At 41.2% G+C, this 13,750-nt stretch overlaps 1 protein-coding gene across 4 annotated transcripts in view; it reads right to left on the bottom strand.

The window, feature by feature from the left end:
- TAF1 (TATA-box binding protein associated factor 1) overlaps positions 1-13,750 on the bottom strand; it is a 29,309-nt gene that overhangs the window by 1,855 nt on the left and 13,704 nt on the right. For 2 of the 4 annotated variants that reach the window (XM_082289514.1, XM_082289512.1), the window contains exons 21-38: positions 13,539-13,658; positions 13,193-13,368; positions 12,247-12,488; positions 10,754-10,961; positions 10,334-10,499; positions 9,973-10,184; positions 9,615-9,723; positions 9,321-9,419; positions 8,570-8,747; positions 7,221-7,288; positions 6,704-6,826; positions 6,260-6,352; positions 6,099-6,183; positions 5,529-5,596; positions 5,334-5,450; positions 2,424-2,549; positions 1,040-1,138; positions 673-823 (exon numbers count right to left, since the gene is read on the bottom strand). In XM_082289514.1, coding sequence (XP_082145640.1) covers positions 673-823; positions 1,040-1,138; positions 2,424-2,549; positions 5,334-5,450; positions 5,529-5,596; positions 6,099-6,183; positions 6,260-6,352; positions 6,704-6,826; positions 7,221-7,288; positions 8,570-8,747; positions 9,321-9,419; positions 9,615-9,723; positions 9,973-10,184; positions 10,334-10,499; positions 10,754-10,961; positions 12,247-12,488; positions 13,193-13,368; positions 13,539-13,658 — 2,440 coding nt within the window. The remainder of the gene's footprint in view (positions 1-672; positions 824-1,039; positions 1,139-2,423; positions 2,550-5,333; positions 5,451-5,528; positions 5,597-6,098; positions 6,184-6,259; positions 6,353-6,703; positions 6,827-7,220; positions 7,289-8,569; positions 8,748-9,320; positions 9,420-9,614; positions 9,724-9,972; positions 10,185-10,333; positions 10,500-10,753; positions 10,962-12,246; positions 12,489-13,192; positions 13,369-13,538; positions 13,659-13,750) is intronic. The other 2 variants (XM_082289515.1, XM_082289513.1) reach the window with 1 other exon arrangement.

Here is a 13,750-nt window from a genome sequence, read left to right on the forward strand (position 1 = left end):
CATACCCACTGTCTGTGTTTAAAGGCTGCAGTATTGACTGTAAGGAAAGTTTACAAAGTTGTGTCTCCACAAGGCAGCAGAAAAGGTATCTGGGAGGTGATACCACCTGCTAAGTGCCCGATTCTGATGTCATTCCAAAGCAATCTCATTACCACCATTACTCAAAAAGGCCTTATGTCTTGTCTACTCTGAAAAATTCCCCTTCTTCTCCCCCTAATAATTTTCAGGAGTCACTAAATACCACTATGAGCTTTTCTGCATTGTAGTAAAACCTAGACACAGTCTGAATAACCTCTGTACACCTCTTCCAGTTCTTGATAACATTGTTTTGACATTAACATTTTACATTTAACATTGATAACCCTATATCATATCAAAATAAAATGCTGTGCTTATACTAGACTGCCTATTCCTGGCTCTGCATACCAAATCATACTCAGTGTTTTCAGAACCATTTGCAGTTTCACTTTATGAAATACAGTCAACAAGATCTTCTCTTAACTCTGCTTTCTTTTGTGTCTGTACTTACAGCATTCCTATTCCACTTTTGTTTTCAGTTCCATTTGTGTTCACCCAGTTTCCTCATCTTGCCCCTTTGTTCTCTACTGCATGTTTTTGTGATGGAAGCATGAGATCAGCTGGGTTAATGAACAACCAGAAAAGGACACTTACACGAGAAAGGATTATCTCCCTCTTCATCACTCCCATCATCATCATCCTCTCCATCAGACATAAGCAGGTCTTCATAGAGGACACTGGCCTGGGGCTGCTGGGCTGATCCTTCTTCTTCATCAGCAAGGTCACCATCTGCATCTTCTACTTCCTGCGTCATACAAACAGGGATGGTGAAGATCCATCCAGCAGCATGCTGCAACTTCTATCACAGATTTCCCACCCTGTCCACACTGAAGCATTCCCTCATTTCACAGTGCTAACATTTCCAAACTGCATTTCAGAGTCTGTCTCAGGGCAGCAGACGCAGCAGACAACCCTGAGAGTCAGCACACACAGTGACTGAGATTTCTGTAACTATACTCACTGGGGCTGGAGTTTTAGGCTTCCCATCATCATCCTCATCAAAGCCTTCAATATCTACGTCAGAGTCTTCCTCGCCCAGCCGACCTCGCCCCTGGCGCATCTGGACAGGAACACAAACAGCAATGGCACTGAGGAAGGCACTACTGGACATCACTCAGGGGGTGTAAGGGACACCTGGGCCACAGAGGTGGGTGTGGGAGTACAGGAAGGGAAAGACAGAAAGGAAAATACATGTGCATCACTCTCAGAAGCAAGGATCCTTTTTCTCTTTATTGCAAGATCAGACAGCAGTCTCCACACACTTCTACCTGATGTGCTCATCCTTGAGCTGGGAATCTCCAGCCCTACAGCACCAGAGTTCTGTGTTAACTAGTTATTTCTGGAAAATAGCACTAGGTCATAAAAAAGTGCTTATTTTCATAATATATTTTAAAACCATACAGCATTTTCCACCAAGTCTATTCTTGTCCTTCTCTTCCTGTTCTTCCCCCAGTCCCCATGAGTCCAAGATAAAGAGGACATGCAGATTCTGTCCCCAAACCTATAAATTTCTATAGAAATCTTGAAGACTTCCAAATCTAGAAGGCATTCACAAAGCTACAAATGGCTACCATACTAGACAGAACTATTCATAACCAATCTCTGTTTGCATTGTTCAGAATAGCTCTCACCAGTCTTTCTGGTACCACCTTCAGTCTTGTGGCTCCTCACATTCTTCATTCTCCTGGTAATTTATTTTCATGATCCTATTACTGCATCTCCTTCTGCTATTCTCTCTTCTTCAACTTTTTTTTTTTTGTTTAATACAGAATAATGACTAAGGAAAAATATTCTGTAGTTACTGTAACACTTATAGTGATTTAATACCTTTAACCTGCTTTTTTTTTTTTCCTTTTACAACTATAAGGTATCTGCAGTGGCAACTATCTCTTCCAAGCTCCTAATTGTCACTGGATGCGACCATAATAATCTAATATAATAATCCAATTATGATCTTCTGAATCTGTATAATATCCTTCACCATTTCCCTACTCAGAATTAACAAGGGACTGCATATTAACCCTCTGTAGCATGAGTCACCAGGTTTCTACTTCCAGAAGTAGTGAAGCAAACAAATATCTGGCCTTAGGCAGATTCTTTTGCAGCTTTTAATTCTCTATTCTTTGTTTTGCAGTGTTTCAATTCCCAGTGCTCTTTATATTTTTTTCCTTTTCCCTCAGAGCAGTCAGAATGAAAGAAGTATCATCACTTTTTGAAGATATTCCCTTCTCTGCTAGGAAAACCTGATCTTTGTCACCTGTTTCCCACAAAGTCATTGCCTCCTTTTAGTAATTTGCTCATACAAGACAACTCCCCAACCAGATGAGAAAATGGAGGATTCTGACCTGAGTTCCTCGCTTCCCTGTGGTAGTGATGGGAGTGTCCATAGCAGACAAATTGCTTTCATCTTGATAGAATGAAGCACCATGGGACACACTGAGGGAAGTGCTGGTATCAAACAAATCTGGTGGCTAAAGTATAGGTGGAAACAGGAGACAGAACATTCTCAGGCACTGAACTGAGACTGGAACAGTATCTTGAGAGGCAAGACTGGGATTTCAGGACTAAATGCAAAATGCATCTTTTTGGCACGGTGTTTATATTATTACACACTGATTAATCAAAATGAGCTAATTATCCATAAAGAACAAACATGGTAAATGCAATGGCTCACAACCTCAGGTTTAAAGTTTGCCAAATAGCAGATTTTAAAGTAGAAGTCAGTACCTCTATACAGTGTTATTCTACAGAGGCCAAAATCATAAATGGGCTTCAAAAGGATTCAATAAATTTGTAGAGAATAGACCTCTCTGCAGCTCATGAATACAATGATCCAGGTGCAACACCAGTTTAAGGTGCCTGAACAGCCAATTTCCAGAAGAGAGGGCTTGCTGAAAAAATAATCATTGCATGTTTGCATCCACCTACTTCTGTTCCCTGCCAGAGACAGGAGACTTGATTACATCAACCTTTGGTCTGACTCAGCATGGCCCTTTTCATTTACTTCCTACAATGGGAACGATGTTGCAGCCCCAAATGCTCCAATCAGAACTGGGTGAAGTCTCTCACATATGAAATAGCAAAGCTTCAGCTTCCAATCAATCCTATGTAAATCACTGGCTCAACCCCTAAAGCTGACACAAGCAAGAAAAAATGGGGATTGGGACAAAGTGTTCCAAAAGCCAACCTGCAGTTTGCATGCAGATTTACCTCTGAAGAGCTAAGGAGGAACTTCATATTAAGATTTTGATAAAATTCCCTTATAATACACAGTTCATAGATCATGACAATACTGAAAGTCTTAAGAACAGCAGCAGTAATTCTTAAATTAGGGAAAAAAGGCTTCATAAGAATTTAAACAGATGTGTAAAGCACAGACAACTCTCAGCTGTATTTGCTTTTTATATCCTGGAGTCCAACCACTGAAGACCCATATGGGGAGATAAATGTTGGCTGTCACAACTGCATTTAAAATAAAGGGAACTAAAGCCAAGCAATCTCCACCAGACCTGCCACCTGTGACAAGTTTGGGAGTGTGGGAAGTGGGACTGTACCTCCAGCCAAGAAGCAGAGGGAAAGGGTGGCCTTCAGGTGACAAGTTCAAGGGAGAAGCTCAGAGAGCTCTCTTCTCTTACCAAGGATAGCTCCCTGCTCAGGCCTCTTTTCCTCTCTTCTGATCACCAACTTGGAATAAAATCAGACCAGGTAATACTGCTCTTGGGAAGGAAACCATCAGATAAGAGAATGGCATTTTTGTCCCTCACTCTCTGATGTATTGGGATCACCACTGATTCCATTTAATTCTTGAAATAAGTCAACAAGTAGTTTCAATAACTCATCTCCAAAGACTCTCTCGCAGCCCAATACTTCCTATGGGTAGAGTCTTTTTCCATGATACTCAATTTCAGTATTCCCACCCTGTTGAATTTGATCATCATTTCTAGCAAACACTTTCCACTTTCCTAAAATGCTACATTTTGGGATTTTTTGTTGGGAGAGTTGCATGGGAGGGTGTTAAATATTGCCCCAAACCCGTTTGTGTCCTGCTATCCTGGCTCAGCCATACAGTCTTTGTATACTTCTTGCCTAAACAAATTTTAAACTCATTTTTCTCTTAAAAATAATCTTTATAAGATCTTAAATTGTAGCTGAACTTCAAGCCCTTCTTTTCTGCTCTGATTTTGCTAAAATTAAATGCAACTTTCCAGATGTAATTACATCACATTTGCACAGAATCGAAAAATTATTGGTCTACAATTAGGATGAACAACTGCAAAGAAAGCTTTGGTTTGTCTTCCTATACCATACCATACCATTTGCATTTGATCATTCAATTATCAACACAGAGATCTTTCCCAGGGCCTATGAACTTTTCCAAATAAACAAAACTTTTCCAAATAAACATCTCAGACAGTAGGATGACATTCCCTGCTTTCTTAGGCAAATTCCAAAGATAATTTTAGTTTTCATGAATTAACTTGTCATTCCTGGTGAAAGTTTTTTACTGATGTTTTTAAAAATAACCAAACAACCCAAAGTAAGAAGAATTATTTAAAAAAAAAAAGTCTAAGTAGCTTATAAATCTTTGCCAAACTGTAAACACTGAAAAAGCAGCCCAGCATAATTGTGCTGCCAACTTGCTCTGTAACACATAGAAAATACCTAACCCACACAATTGTCTGCTATAAAATAATGATAAAGGTTAAAAGATGTTATTTTCCACTAGAACTGGAACAAAGAGATGTAAAGAATCCCAGCAATGAGGGCACAGCTGGACTTTGCTGACCATATCAGGCAGTTTCTTCACTACAGCAATGAGCCTTTCCAACAATACCACTACCAAACAGCTCCCTGGATTCCTCTCAGCACTACATCCATGTTTTGTCTTCATGCTCTCCTTACCTGTCCACTGCTGGTCTTCTGAGGGTTTCCAAATGTTACACTTGCACAGTCCTCAAACTTCCAACCAACACTCAGCTGTACCTGACTGTACACAGCTCATCTTCAGACCAGTTTTACAATTTGCTTGGGAAATGTCTCTCTTTGTCTTAGGTATCTCACTCTCTGAAGCATCAGAACTGCTTCTCATATTTATTCTTAAAAAATAAGTGTTAGCACACCATCCAACAAGATACTCCACTAAAAGACAAACTGCAGACAGATGGAGAACACTAAACAAGGAAGAACCTCGGGATCGAACACTCAGGAGATTGAAACTAAAACAAAGAAAGTGGAAGCTTTGCTTGGTCACTTGCCTGTGGAGTGTAGGGACCAGGGGTCATAGGATCAAGACTTTCCAGATCTGCCTCCTCCAGTGCTGCTTCCTTAGCAGTAGAGATGTCCCTCTCGAGTTGAGTCAGGTGCTCATCATACTAAGAACAAAAAAGCTTGCTAAGGTTGCAGAATAGAAGATTCAAACTGTAAATATTCCAGTAAAGTTGTCCACATACCTCAGCTAAAGTCTGGTAACAGATGTTTACAATCTCCTGGGCTGTTTTTGTGTACTGGCTGTCTGACCCTGTAGTAAGAAACAAACCTCTTTATACATTCTGATGTTTGTTCAATTCCAGTTGCTGAGACAGCCAGACATGTTTTGGTTACACAGGCCCCTAAATCCCCACACCTTCTGATGTAAGGAGAAATACAAAGCAGGGCTCCCATTCAGCTAAAATAGCACAACCAGTTTGTTCCAGCACTAAAAGTATGATTTAGGACACAGAAGGTTGGACCCTGTCTGTCTCAAGGAAATTCCCAGAAACAAATCACTGGATCAGAGATGTTTACTGAGCAAGAAGAACATCCTCCCCAAATGTAACTGCCCCATCCTGCACCAGATGGTAATAAAGCTTTGTGTGACAGTGAAATCGTCACTGTTTAAGCATCTCTTTTCTCAGGAAAGGAAAACAATCATCAAGTTCATGATTCACAGCCTTGGGCTTCAACACACTTTGGCTGTACAGGTGCCCAGATGAATTAATTTAAGTACCAAAGGTAGCTGAAGCCTTATTTCCACCACCTACCATTGTATTTAATGCTGTTGGCAAGGATGAGGTTAACATCATCCAGGAAAGTCTCCCTGTTCTGGTATTTGTGCTTGGAGATATTCTGGAAGAGAATTGTCACCCAGTAAGTGAGCAAGTCTAAACACCTCTCAAGAAGCTGCTCAGTTCAAGCAACACACCTTGCGGATGGTCTCCAGATCCATTGGATTTGCAATCACCTTGTAATAGTCAGGCACAAACTTTTTATTAACTGGATGGTGAAATGGCCAAGACTGGAAAAAAAAGAAAACAGACAGGTTCAGAAAGCTTCTGTGTAGAATTTTCTACAGTTTGAGCTACAAATGTCATAAAACAAGTCTCCAGAACTGATTAACACTCCAAATGTATTTAAGGTATTTACAACAAGACCTCTTGTCTCCAATCATTTAGGTTCAGGAGGGACACAGAGAAAAGATCTACCAGTTGGGTTTTTAACTAGGCCTGTTGATATCTGTTTGACAGTAGGAACATATAATACAAACTAATAATTTTACAGAAGGCTTTTCTATTTAATATCACTGTTTTCTCCACAACAAGATCAGCACATTTTGCACATCACACACACAGTCACTCAAGCTACGTACATCTGGAACTGCCATCATCTTTTGAGTCACAATGTTATCCAAAATGAAGGAAAAGGCCACTTGATCATCATCATCCAGGAGAGGATTAATTGCTTTTTCTAATCGAGCCAGTTTATCTTCCTTCTGCAATACAAGTAGGGAACATCAGCGGCTGACCCTAGACTAATAACTGTACTACCATGATACTCTGTCCCAGAGAGACTCCCATGCACCTTTTTATGGAAACACTTGTAAATAACAGGGGGTAATAGCCAAGATACAAGCCTCTAGACAAGATAAAGTAACTAGAGTAAGAAACAAGCATCTGCTTTTTTCAGAAAAACTCCCACGGGAACTGTTTCAAATGGTAAAAATTCAAATGCCTTCAGGGGTGGGAGGAAGAGTTCCCTTAATCTTCTACTACTCTCCCTAAAACAGGGTGTTTAGCCTACGCACATCCTATATCCTCAAAGTCTTCAACCACCCCAACCATCCCTCCTCCCCTCCGTTCTGACCACAACTCATTCACAAGACTTGCCTCTTTCAGCTTTTCATCACACAGGTCCAGCATGGACTGGGATATCTGTGTCAGTGAGTGCTTTGGCCCTGCAAACACACACAGCAAGTGCAGCCTGATTAAAAAGGCCCATGTCACAATATGATTTATCTTTGCTCCTAAAGCATCACTGATTGTATTTCTAGCAGAGCTGGGAGTATACACTCAAGTATATTCTCAATACACACAATTATTCAAGTTCAGCATGGATTTTATATGAGAAAAAGTTGTTTGTAGCAAACATTCCCACTTCTGGCATACATTCTGTTAAAGTTTGGAAACCCTTTGGAAAGCAGCTGTGCCTGTGGAAGACTGGCCTCCAAGCCCTCCACCTCTGCCAAATATTCACAGTACAAGTCATGAAATTTCTGTTTCCTTCACTAAGTCCAGTGAGTGAAGCAGAACTGCTAAGGAAGACAAGATGGACATTTAAGGAATATTCAAAAACCCACAGCTTTAAATAATTTCAGGATTCCTCAGACATGGAAACAAGCATTTGCAAGAGAACTATGAAAAAAAAGTCCTATTTATTAGGATAAATCAGTGATTAACTGTCAAAATAATAAAGGAAGCAGCAAAGACACAAACCCAGTGCTGTCAGTGTCATCCTCAATGCTGCACAGCTTAGAGAGACTCAGTGCAGCTGGGAGGTTTTTTTGTCAAATTAATATATTTTGGACAAAGACTCTTCTATCAGCAGTCAGAATAAAGCTGACCCCCAATGAATCAGCAGTTTCCCCCAGCAGATACTTGCTCTACTACAGAATCTATGCTTTAATTTTCAACTAGCTTTCTTTCATTTTTTTTAAAACTAGTTTCCTGACCTTCCCAAAGGGGGAAAAAAATTCATTGTGACTAAGAATCAAAACATGCAAAATCATGACAGCAAACTCTACCCCAAGTTGCATGCTCCAAGGCACTGGCTTCAATAGGTGTGAACTATTCCTATTTGCATTGAAAGATTCATTCAAGAAAGCATAATAATGTAATCTATTGAAAATAATACTTTGCTTAGCTATGAAGGAGATAGACAGGACTTGAAACATGCAGAAGTCTTCAGTCACTGACAGACCCATCACTGAACTTCAACTACCACATCACAGTCATCATTTAGCTGTTGCTACATGCTGGAATTCACTCCTTTCTTATTTATGAGTTAGTTCTTTAACATTAAAACAATCTTTCAGGTATATCTGGAAAAATACATGTTCACTATTACCACCTGGCAGTGAATTTATTCTGCTTTTACGTTGCTTTTGTTGACTCTAGAATTTCCAAAGCTCATCCATGCACAATGTATTAGCAGAAACAGGATTTCCCTGCACTTTTACCATTGTATGTGGCACTGTTCTTCACAATGAGCTCCAGGTGTTCCCTGAACTCCTCCCGGGATGGGTACTGCCGCTTACGGACGTTTTCACGCAGGGTCTGTAAATCCATGGGCCGGGTAATGATCTTATAATAATCTTTGACAACTTTTGGATTTACAGGCGTGTGGAAGGGGTATGTCTGAGGAGGAAAAGAAACAAATGATTATCAGCACAGTACTGGCACAGCTAATCTCAGTTTAACCTCCAGTTAAATAGGCACTAATGTATAAAACTTTTACACAATCAGTTCCTTAACTGCATCAGGGAAAATAGAATAAGCTCTACTCCACAATGGCTATCACTTTCTTCTACACAGTATTCTTTAATACCATTATAAGAAGGAAAACCTCACAGAGAATTCTCAGACGGTATTTTTGATTGCAGCACAAAAGTCAAGAAACTGAACTTTAAAAATTCTCATTTCAACTCAAATCTTCCATTTAATCTTTTGATTTTGCAAGTTTCTGGCAAAGTCTGGTCAGAAAAGAGTGAAGTACAGATCTTCTCCAATGCCACATATATAAAAGCATTATACACTGCTACATTTCATGCATCCTGTGCTGGTTTTGTTGAAAAAAAAATTTTTTTTTAAATCACATACCAGCTTTGAAAATGTATCCATAGAAAACTAGCCAACATCTGGTGTCTACAACACATAACCTACTTCAACAATGCTTAAGATGCAGGATTGGGTGTCATAGCTTAAACTTACATTGGGAAGATCCCTGATGTCATTGATGATGCCCTCCAAGATGGATGACAGCGTCACCATGGGATCTGTTCTCCGCCGGTGGATGGATTTATGGGGACGCTGAAGAAATGAGAGGCAGAAAAATTAAGGCAGTTTCAAGATGCAAAACATTTATTCACAGAAATTCTAGACAATTTAGCTTATTAATTTTCTGGGCAAGTATGAGGAGGTTGCACAGGAGCAGTTAAAGGCCTGGCCAGTTGGCACAAACAGAAATGGAGATGCTACAATCAGCTCAGTAACACCATCACTCACATTCAGATAATCACAGTGCACCGTCGTCCCTACACGACGCTTCTTCTTCGGAGGAAGCTGCTGCTTAGGAAACTTCAGGACCAGGGATTTCCTGCGGACCTCATCCGCACTAGGCACAAACAAAAAAGCACAATACTTCCTCCAGCCCTCACATGAATCAAAGACCATTTGTCCCCCAGTACTGGCTTTGGTTCCATTGGTCATAATACCAAATGCACAATTGAAATACTGTAAAATAACAGTTTATGTAAAGCCCTGTCACTTTATTCCTGTGGCTAACATACATATGAGTTTCTGCATTAGGCTCTACATTGTTTCTTCTTATTATCCCTGCCAGTATCTCTGCTTTTTCCCTTACCTCTCAATCAGTTGTTTTCCCAGAACAATTTTCGTTCCTTCTACTTTGATGAGTTCTTCATTGTCATTGTGAATGACTGTTTTTTCCAGCTCTTCCTCCTGCTCCTCTGTCATTGCAACAGGATTAGAAGGTGGGGCATTTGTTTGGTAGTAAAGAGGGCAGAACTTATTAGTCCTCATGTGCCCGATTGCACCACATGCTCCACATTTTAGCTGCAAAAAGAGAAGGTGACAAACCAGAATTCACATATGGGCTCCTAGTTTTGAGTCAAAGCATCACCCAAATCCCCCAGTGAGATCTTTAGTACATCACTAGAACACAAAACTCCTCCAGTAGCCAAAATCTGGATGGATATGCTTACTTTCAAGTCTGGACGCTCCTTCATTTTCTTGGGCTTCTTTTCTGGAGGGCCCTTGAGCTTCTCTTTTTCTTGATTCCGCTTTAGCCGCCGCAATTGTTCCTGGATCCTGCGGCGCTCCTTCCGCATCTCCTCACGGTGCTGCTCGTCAAACAGAGCAAACTTCCGTCTGGGTGGGGGAAATAAAAATACAGAAGCTTTCCAGCCTAGTTCATGATTTTCCAGGTACTCTTCTAGCAGGTCAATCACTGCACAAAGTTTGTGACAGCCTCCGAACGGACAGCCATTAAATCTCTCTTTCCCTCCACAATTACAGTGCTGGGCTTCTACACTCAATTCTCCATTTCTTCATACTGTCAGTGGAATGAAATAAGCCCACAGGCAAAGTTAAAAGGGAGACAAGAGAGATCACGAAGGCCTTACATGAACTCCTCATCCTTGGTGGTCCGGATGCGGCAGTAGGCGTCGATGACCGCGGGCTTCCGCACGGTCTCACACCTCACGTATTCCTTCCCATCCTCGTCCCTGAACGTGCGATAGATCTTGAGGCGGCGGCCGGTGGCAGAGGAGTTCAGGCTGGTCACAGAGGCGGTGTCATCATCCTTGTGAGAGGTTGCTGAGGCTGCTGAAGCTGTTGCCACAAGAAAATGCTTGATTTGCTTCTAATTTTTTCCACACTCTAGAAATATCATCGTTTAAATACAGCAGATACTTTCGGCTTAAAAACTTCCAACACACAAGTTCAGGAAAACCTAAGCAATAGAAGTCTTTCCCTTGCTTGTTCATGTTGTTTTATCATGACATGAAATCAAGCTAAATCAAAGATATTGAATTATCCACATGGATTATAAACTTAGAAGGAACAGCTACAGTCAACAAGACCCACAGGTGAACTGCATTCTGGCCCTGAAGATGGATTAGTTACAGTGGTTTTCATCACAAATATGGTTATCTGGCAAAAACTGAGGGTCAAAAATTATCCAGTTTTCCAAGGAGTGTTCCAACCAGTGTGTCAAGTGACCACAGAATCTTTCCAGCACCATTCATAATTCAGGTCGAGAGGTTTTGTATGAGGTAACACTGGATATCTTTCCATGAGGCAATAATCATCAAAAATCTTCCACATATCCCTTATAAATTATTCCAGTAACTATTTATTAGTGATTTATTCCCAATTTGAGAATAGATGGCAACAATAACGTTGACCCAGATGCAGAGCTCAGCTTTGCTCACACATGTTCAACAAGTAGCAGTGGTCATGGGCACCTTCATGAAACTCATTCACAGGTCAAACGTTTTACCTGGGACATGTCAAGTCCTCTGTTGGAATGCACTTAAAATAAGCACATCTCCAGGAGATCCAAATCTGGCAGCTGCCCAGTTTACCTCCAAGCACGCTGCCACAGCACACAGTGTAACAGACACTGCTATCAGCCTGCAGACTGTGCCTGCTTCACACACAGAGCTGCATGTACACAGAAGATCCAACTACAGAACCAAAAGCTCGTTCCAGGAACTGTATGTGAAAATATCTTGACAAAAGTACTGAAAAAACAGCTTCCCCTGACCCACCCCCACTCAAAATTAAAAAAAAAAAAAAAAAAAAAAAAAAAAAAGAAAGAAACTTAAGCAGGGAGCAGCAGTGACTATCTAAAGAAATACCAGAGTAAGTTTATAGTTCAAAATAAACAAAAGATATGAGGCAAAGAATACACCTCACATGCACTTTCAGCCAGTAAGTGCTCAAGAGAAGGAAGAACCCCCAGAGAGGGAAAAGCCCCAGATAAGCATGTTTATACATTCTCCCTGGAAGGAATCCACACCCTCCTGAGAGGCCAGATCAGCATACTTTGCAGCCTGACACAAAGTCCTGCATCCCTTCCCAGGCCTAAGTTCTGTTGGTTGCGGTTACTTACACAGCCCCTTTTTGTCTCTCCTGTCCTTTTTGCCTCTGTCTTTGTCATTGCCACTGTCTTCTCCCAGGAGCATCCTTTGCAATTCCTTCCGTTCCTGCTCTTCTCTTTCCCGAGAGAGCTGAGAACTAGTTTTCTTGTTCTGTAACATATTCTCAATATTCTTTCCCATCTCTTCAAAGTCACTGTCTTCAGCTGAACTGCTATCTGTGTCTGTTGACAGGATCTCAGTGGATTCCAGAACCCTGAAATAGGAGGCATCTTGAAAGTCAGTGAATGTTGCCCTCCCAAATTAAAAAAAAAAAATCAGCCTGTTACCTTCCCAGAAATACAAAGGTAAAAATGACACACAGGTTTGAGAATTAATGATACAAATCACTACTGCAACAATGGGCATAATATATTCCCTTCTCAGCCTTCCTTTTAGTCCCTATGTCTAAAAAACCAACTGTTCCAACACCTTCTTCTCCAAAAAGTTGATCTCTTCTTAATCAACAGTACTTTATTTCCTCACCACTCTTAGGTCTCAGGCCAGAACAAGGAATAATACATGACTTCTTCTGGCAGTTCTGAAGAATAGGACATAGAATCGGCAGTTGCTACCCAAGAGAGAGAGGGCAAACTGCTCACAAGAGTTTGAAAAAAAAAATAGAAAAGAAAGGAAATAAGGTGGTGAGCTGCTGATGTGTGGAACTACAGAACATCTCATGTCATGACTCTGCAACACATTCTGCCTTTCCAAAAGGTTTGTGACAGCAAAGACACTAAACCTGAGGCTTTCTATTACCAGCCAAAGGCCTCTTTCTTAGTGCTGTATTTCATGGGCCCAACAAGTTGAATCAACATCTACACCACCACATATCAGTGAGCCCCAGGCATGCACAGTGCTGGACTTTTGAGGTGGGGACGGGGTGGGGTTCAAGGCTGTGAACATCAGATAAGAACGTACTTATTTTGTAAATCAAAGATGCGCTGACACTCTTCTTTGTATCTCTCCTGATGTTCTGCCACAGAGAACCGAGAGCCACGGGCAAATTTGCTCATAGGCCCTTCCCCTGAGCGTGCCTGCTCTGTGGACATCGTACGGACCACATCAATCACCTCCCACCGGGACAGCTTCTTTATCTGGAAAGAGGAAAACAAAGAGTGGTTTTAGAGACACACAGCTGAGGTAGCTGGCTATGGATCTCAATTCCTCTCCACACAAGGTCAAAGTAGAAATTTATACGTCCCTTCCACTATCAGCTGCTAAATCCATTAGTGAAGTCTGCAGCCTGCTCTGGGCTCATGCTCACCTCCTCCTCAGGGACACCAAATTTCCGCAGAAGCTGTTTGGCATTTTTCAGGGAAAGTCGGCGCAGATCCGCGTCTGTGCCAGTCACTGTCTTCTTCACTGGCTGAGGCTCTTTATCGTCCTGTTCAGAGGAAGATTTGGCCTATTAATGTCATAAGAGTCTTCCGTAGGCTCATCTGATATTTTCTCTTGCTTATGTCCCATATTTACTCC

The sequence above is a fragment of the Coloeus monedula genome (genome assembly GCF_965178545.1).
Source record: "Coloeus monedula genome assembly, chromosome: 12".
Lineage (NCBI taxonomy): Eukaryota > Metazoa > Chordata > Aves > Passeriformes > Corvidae > Coloeus > Coloeus monedula.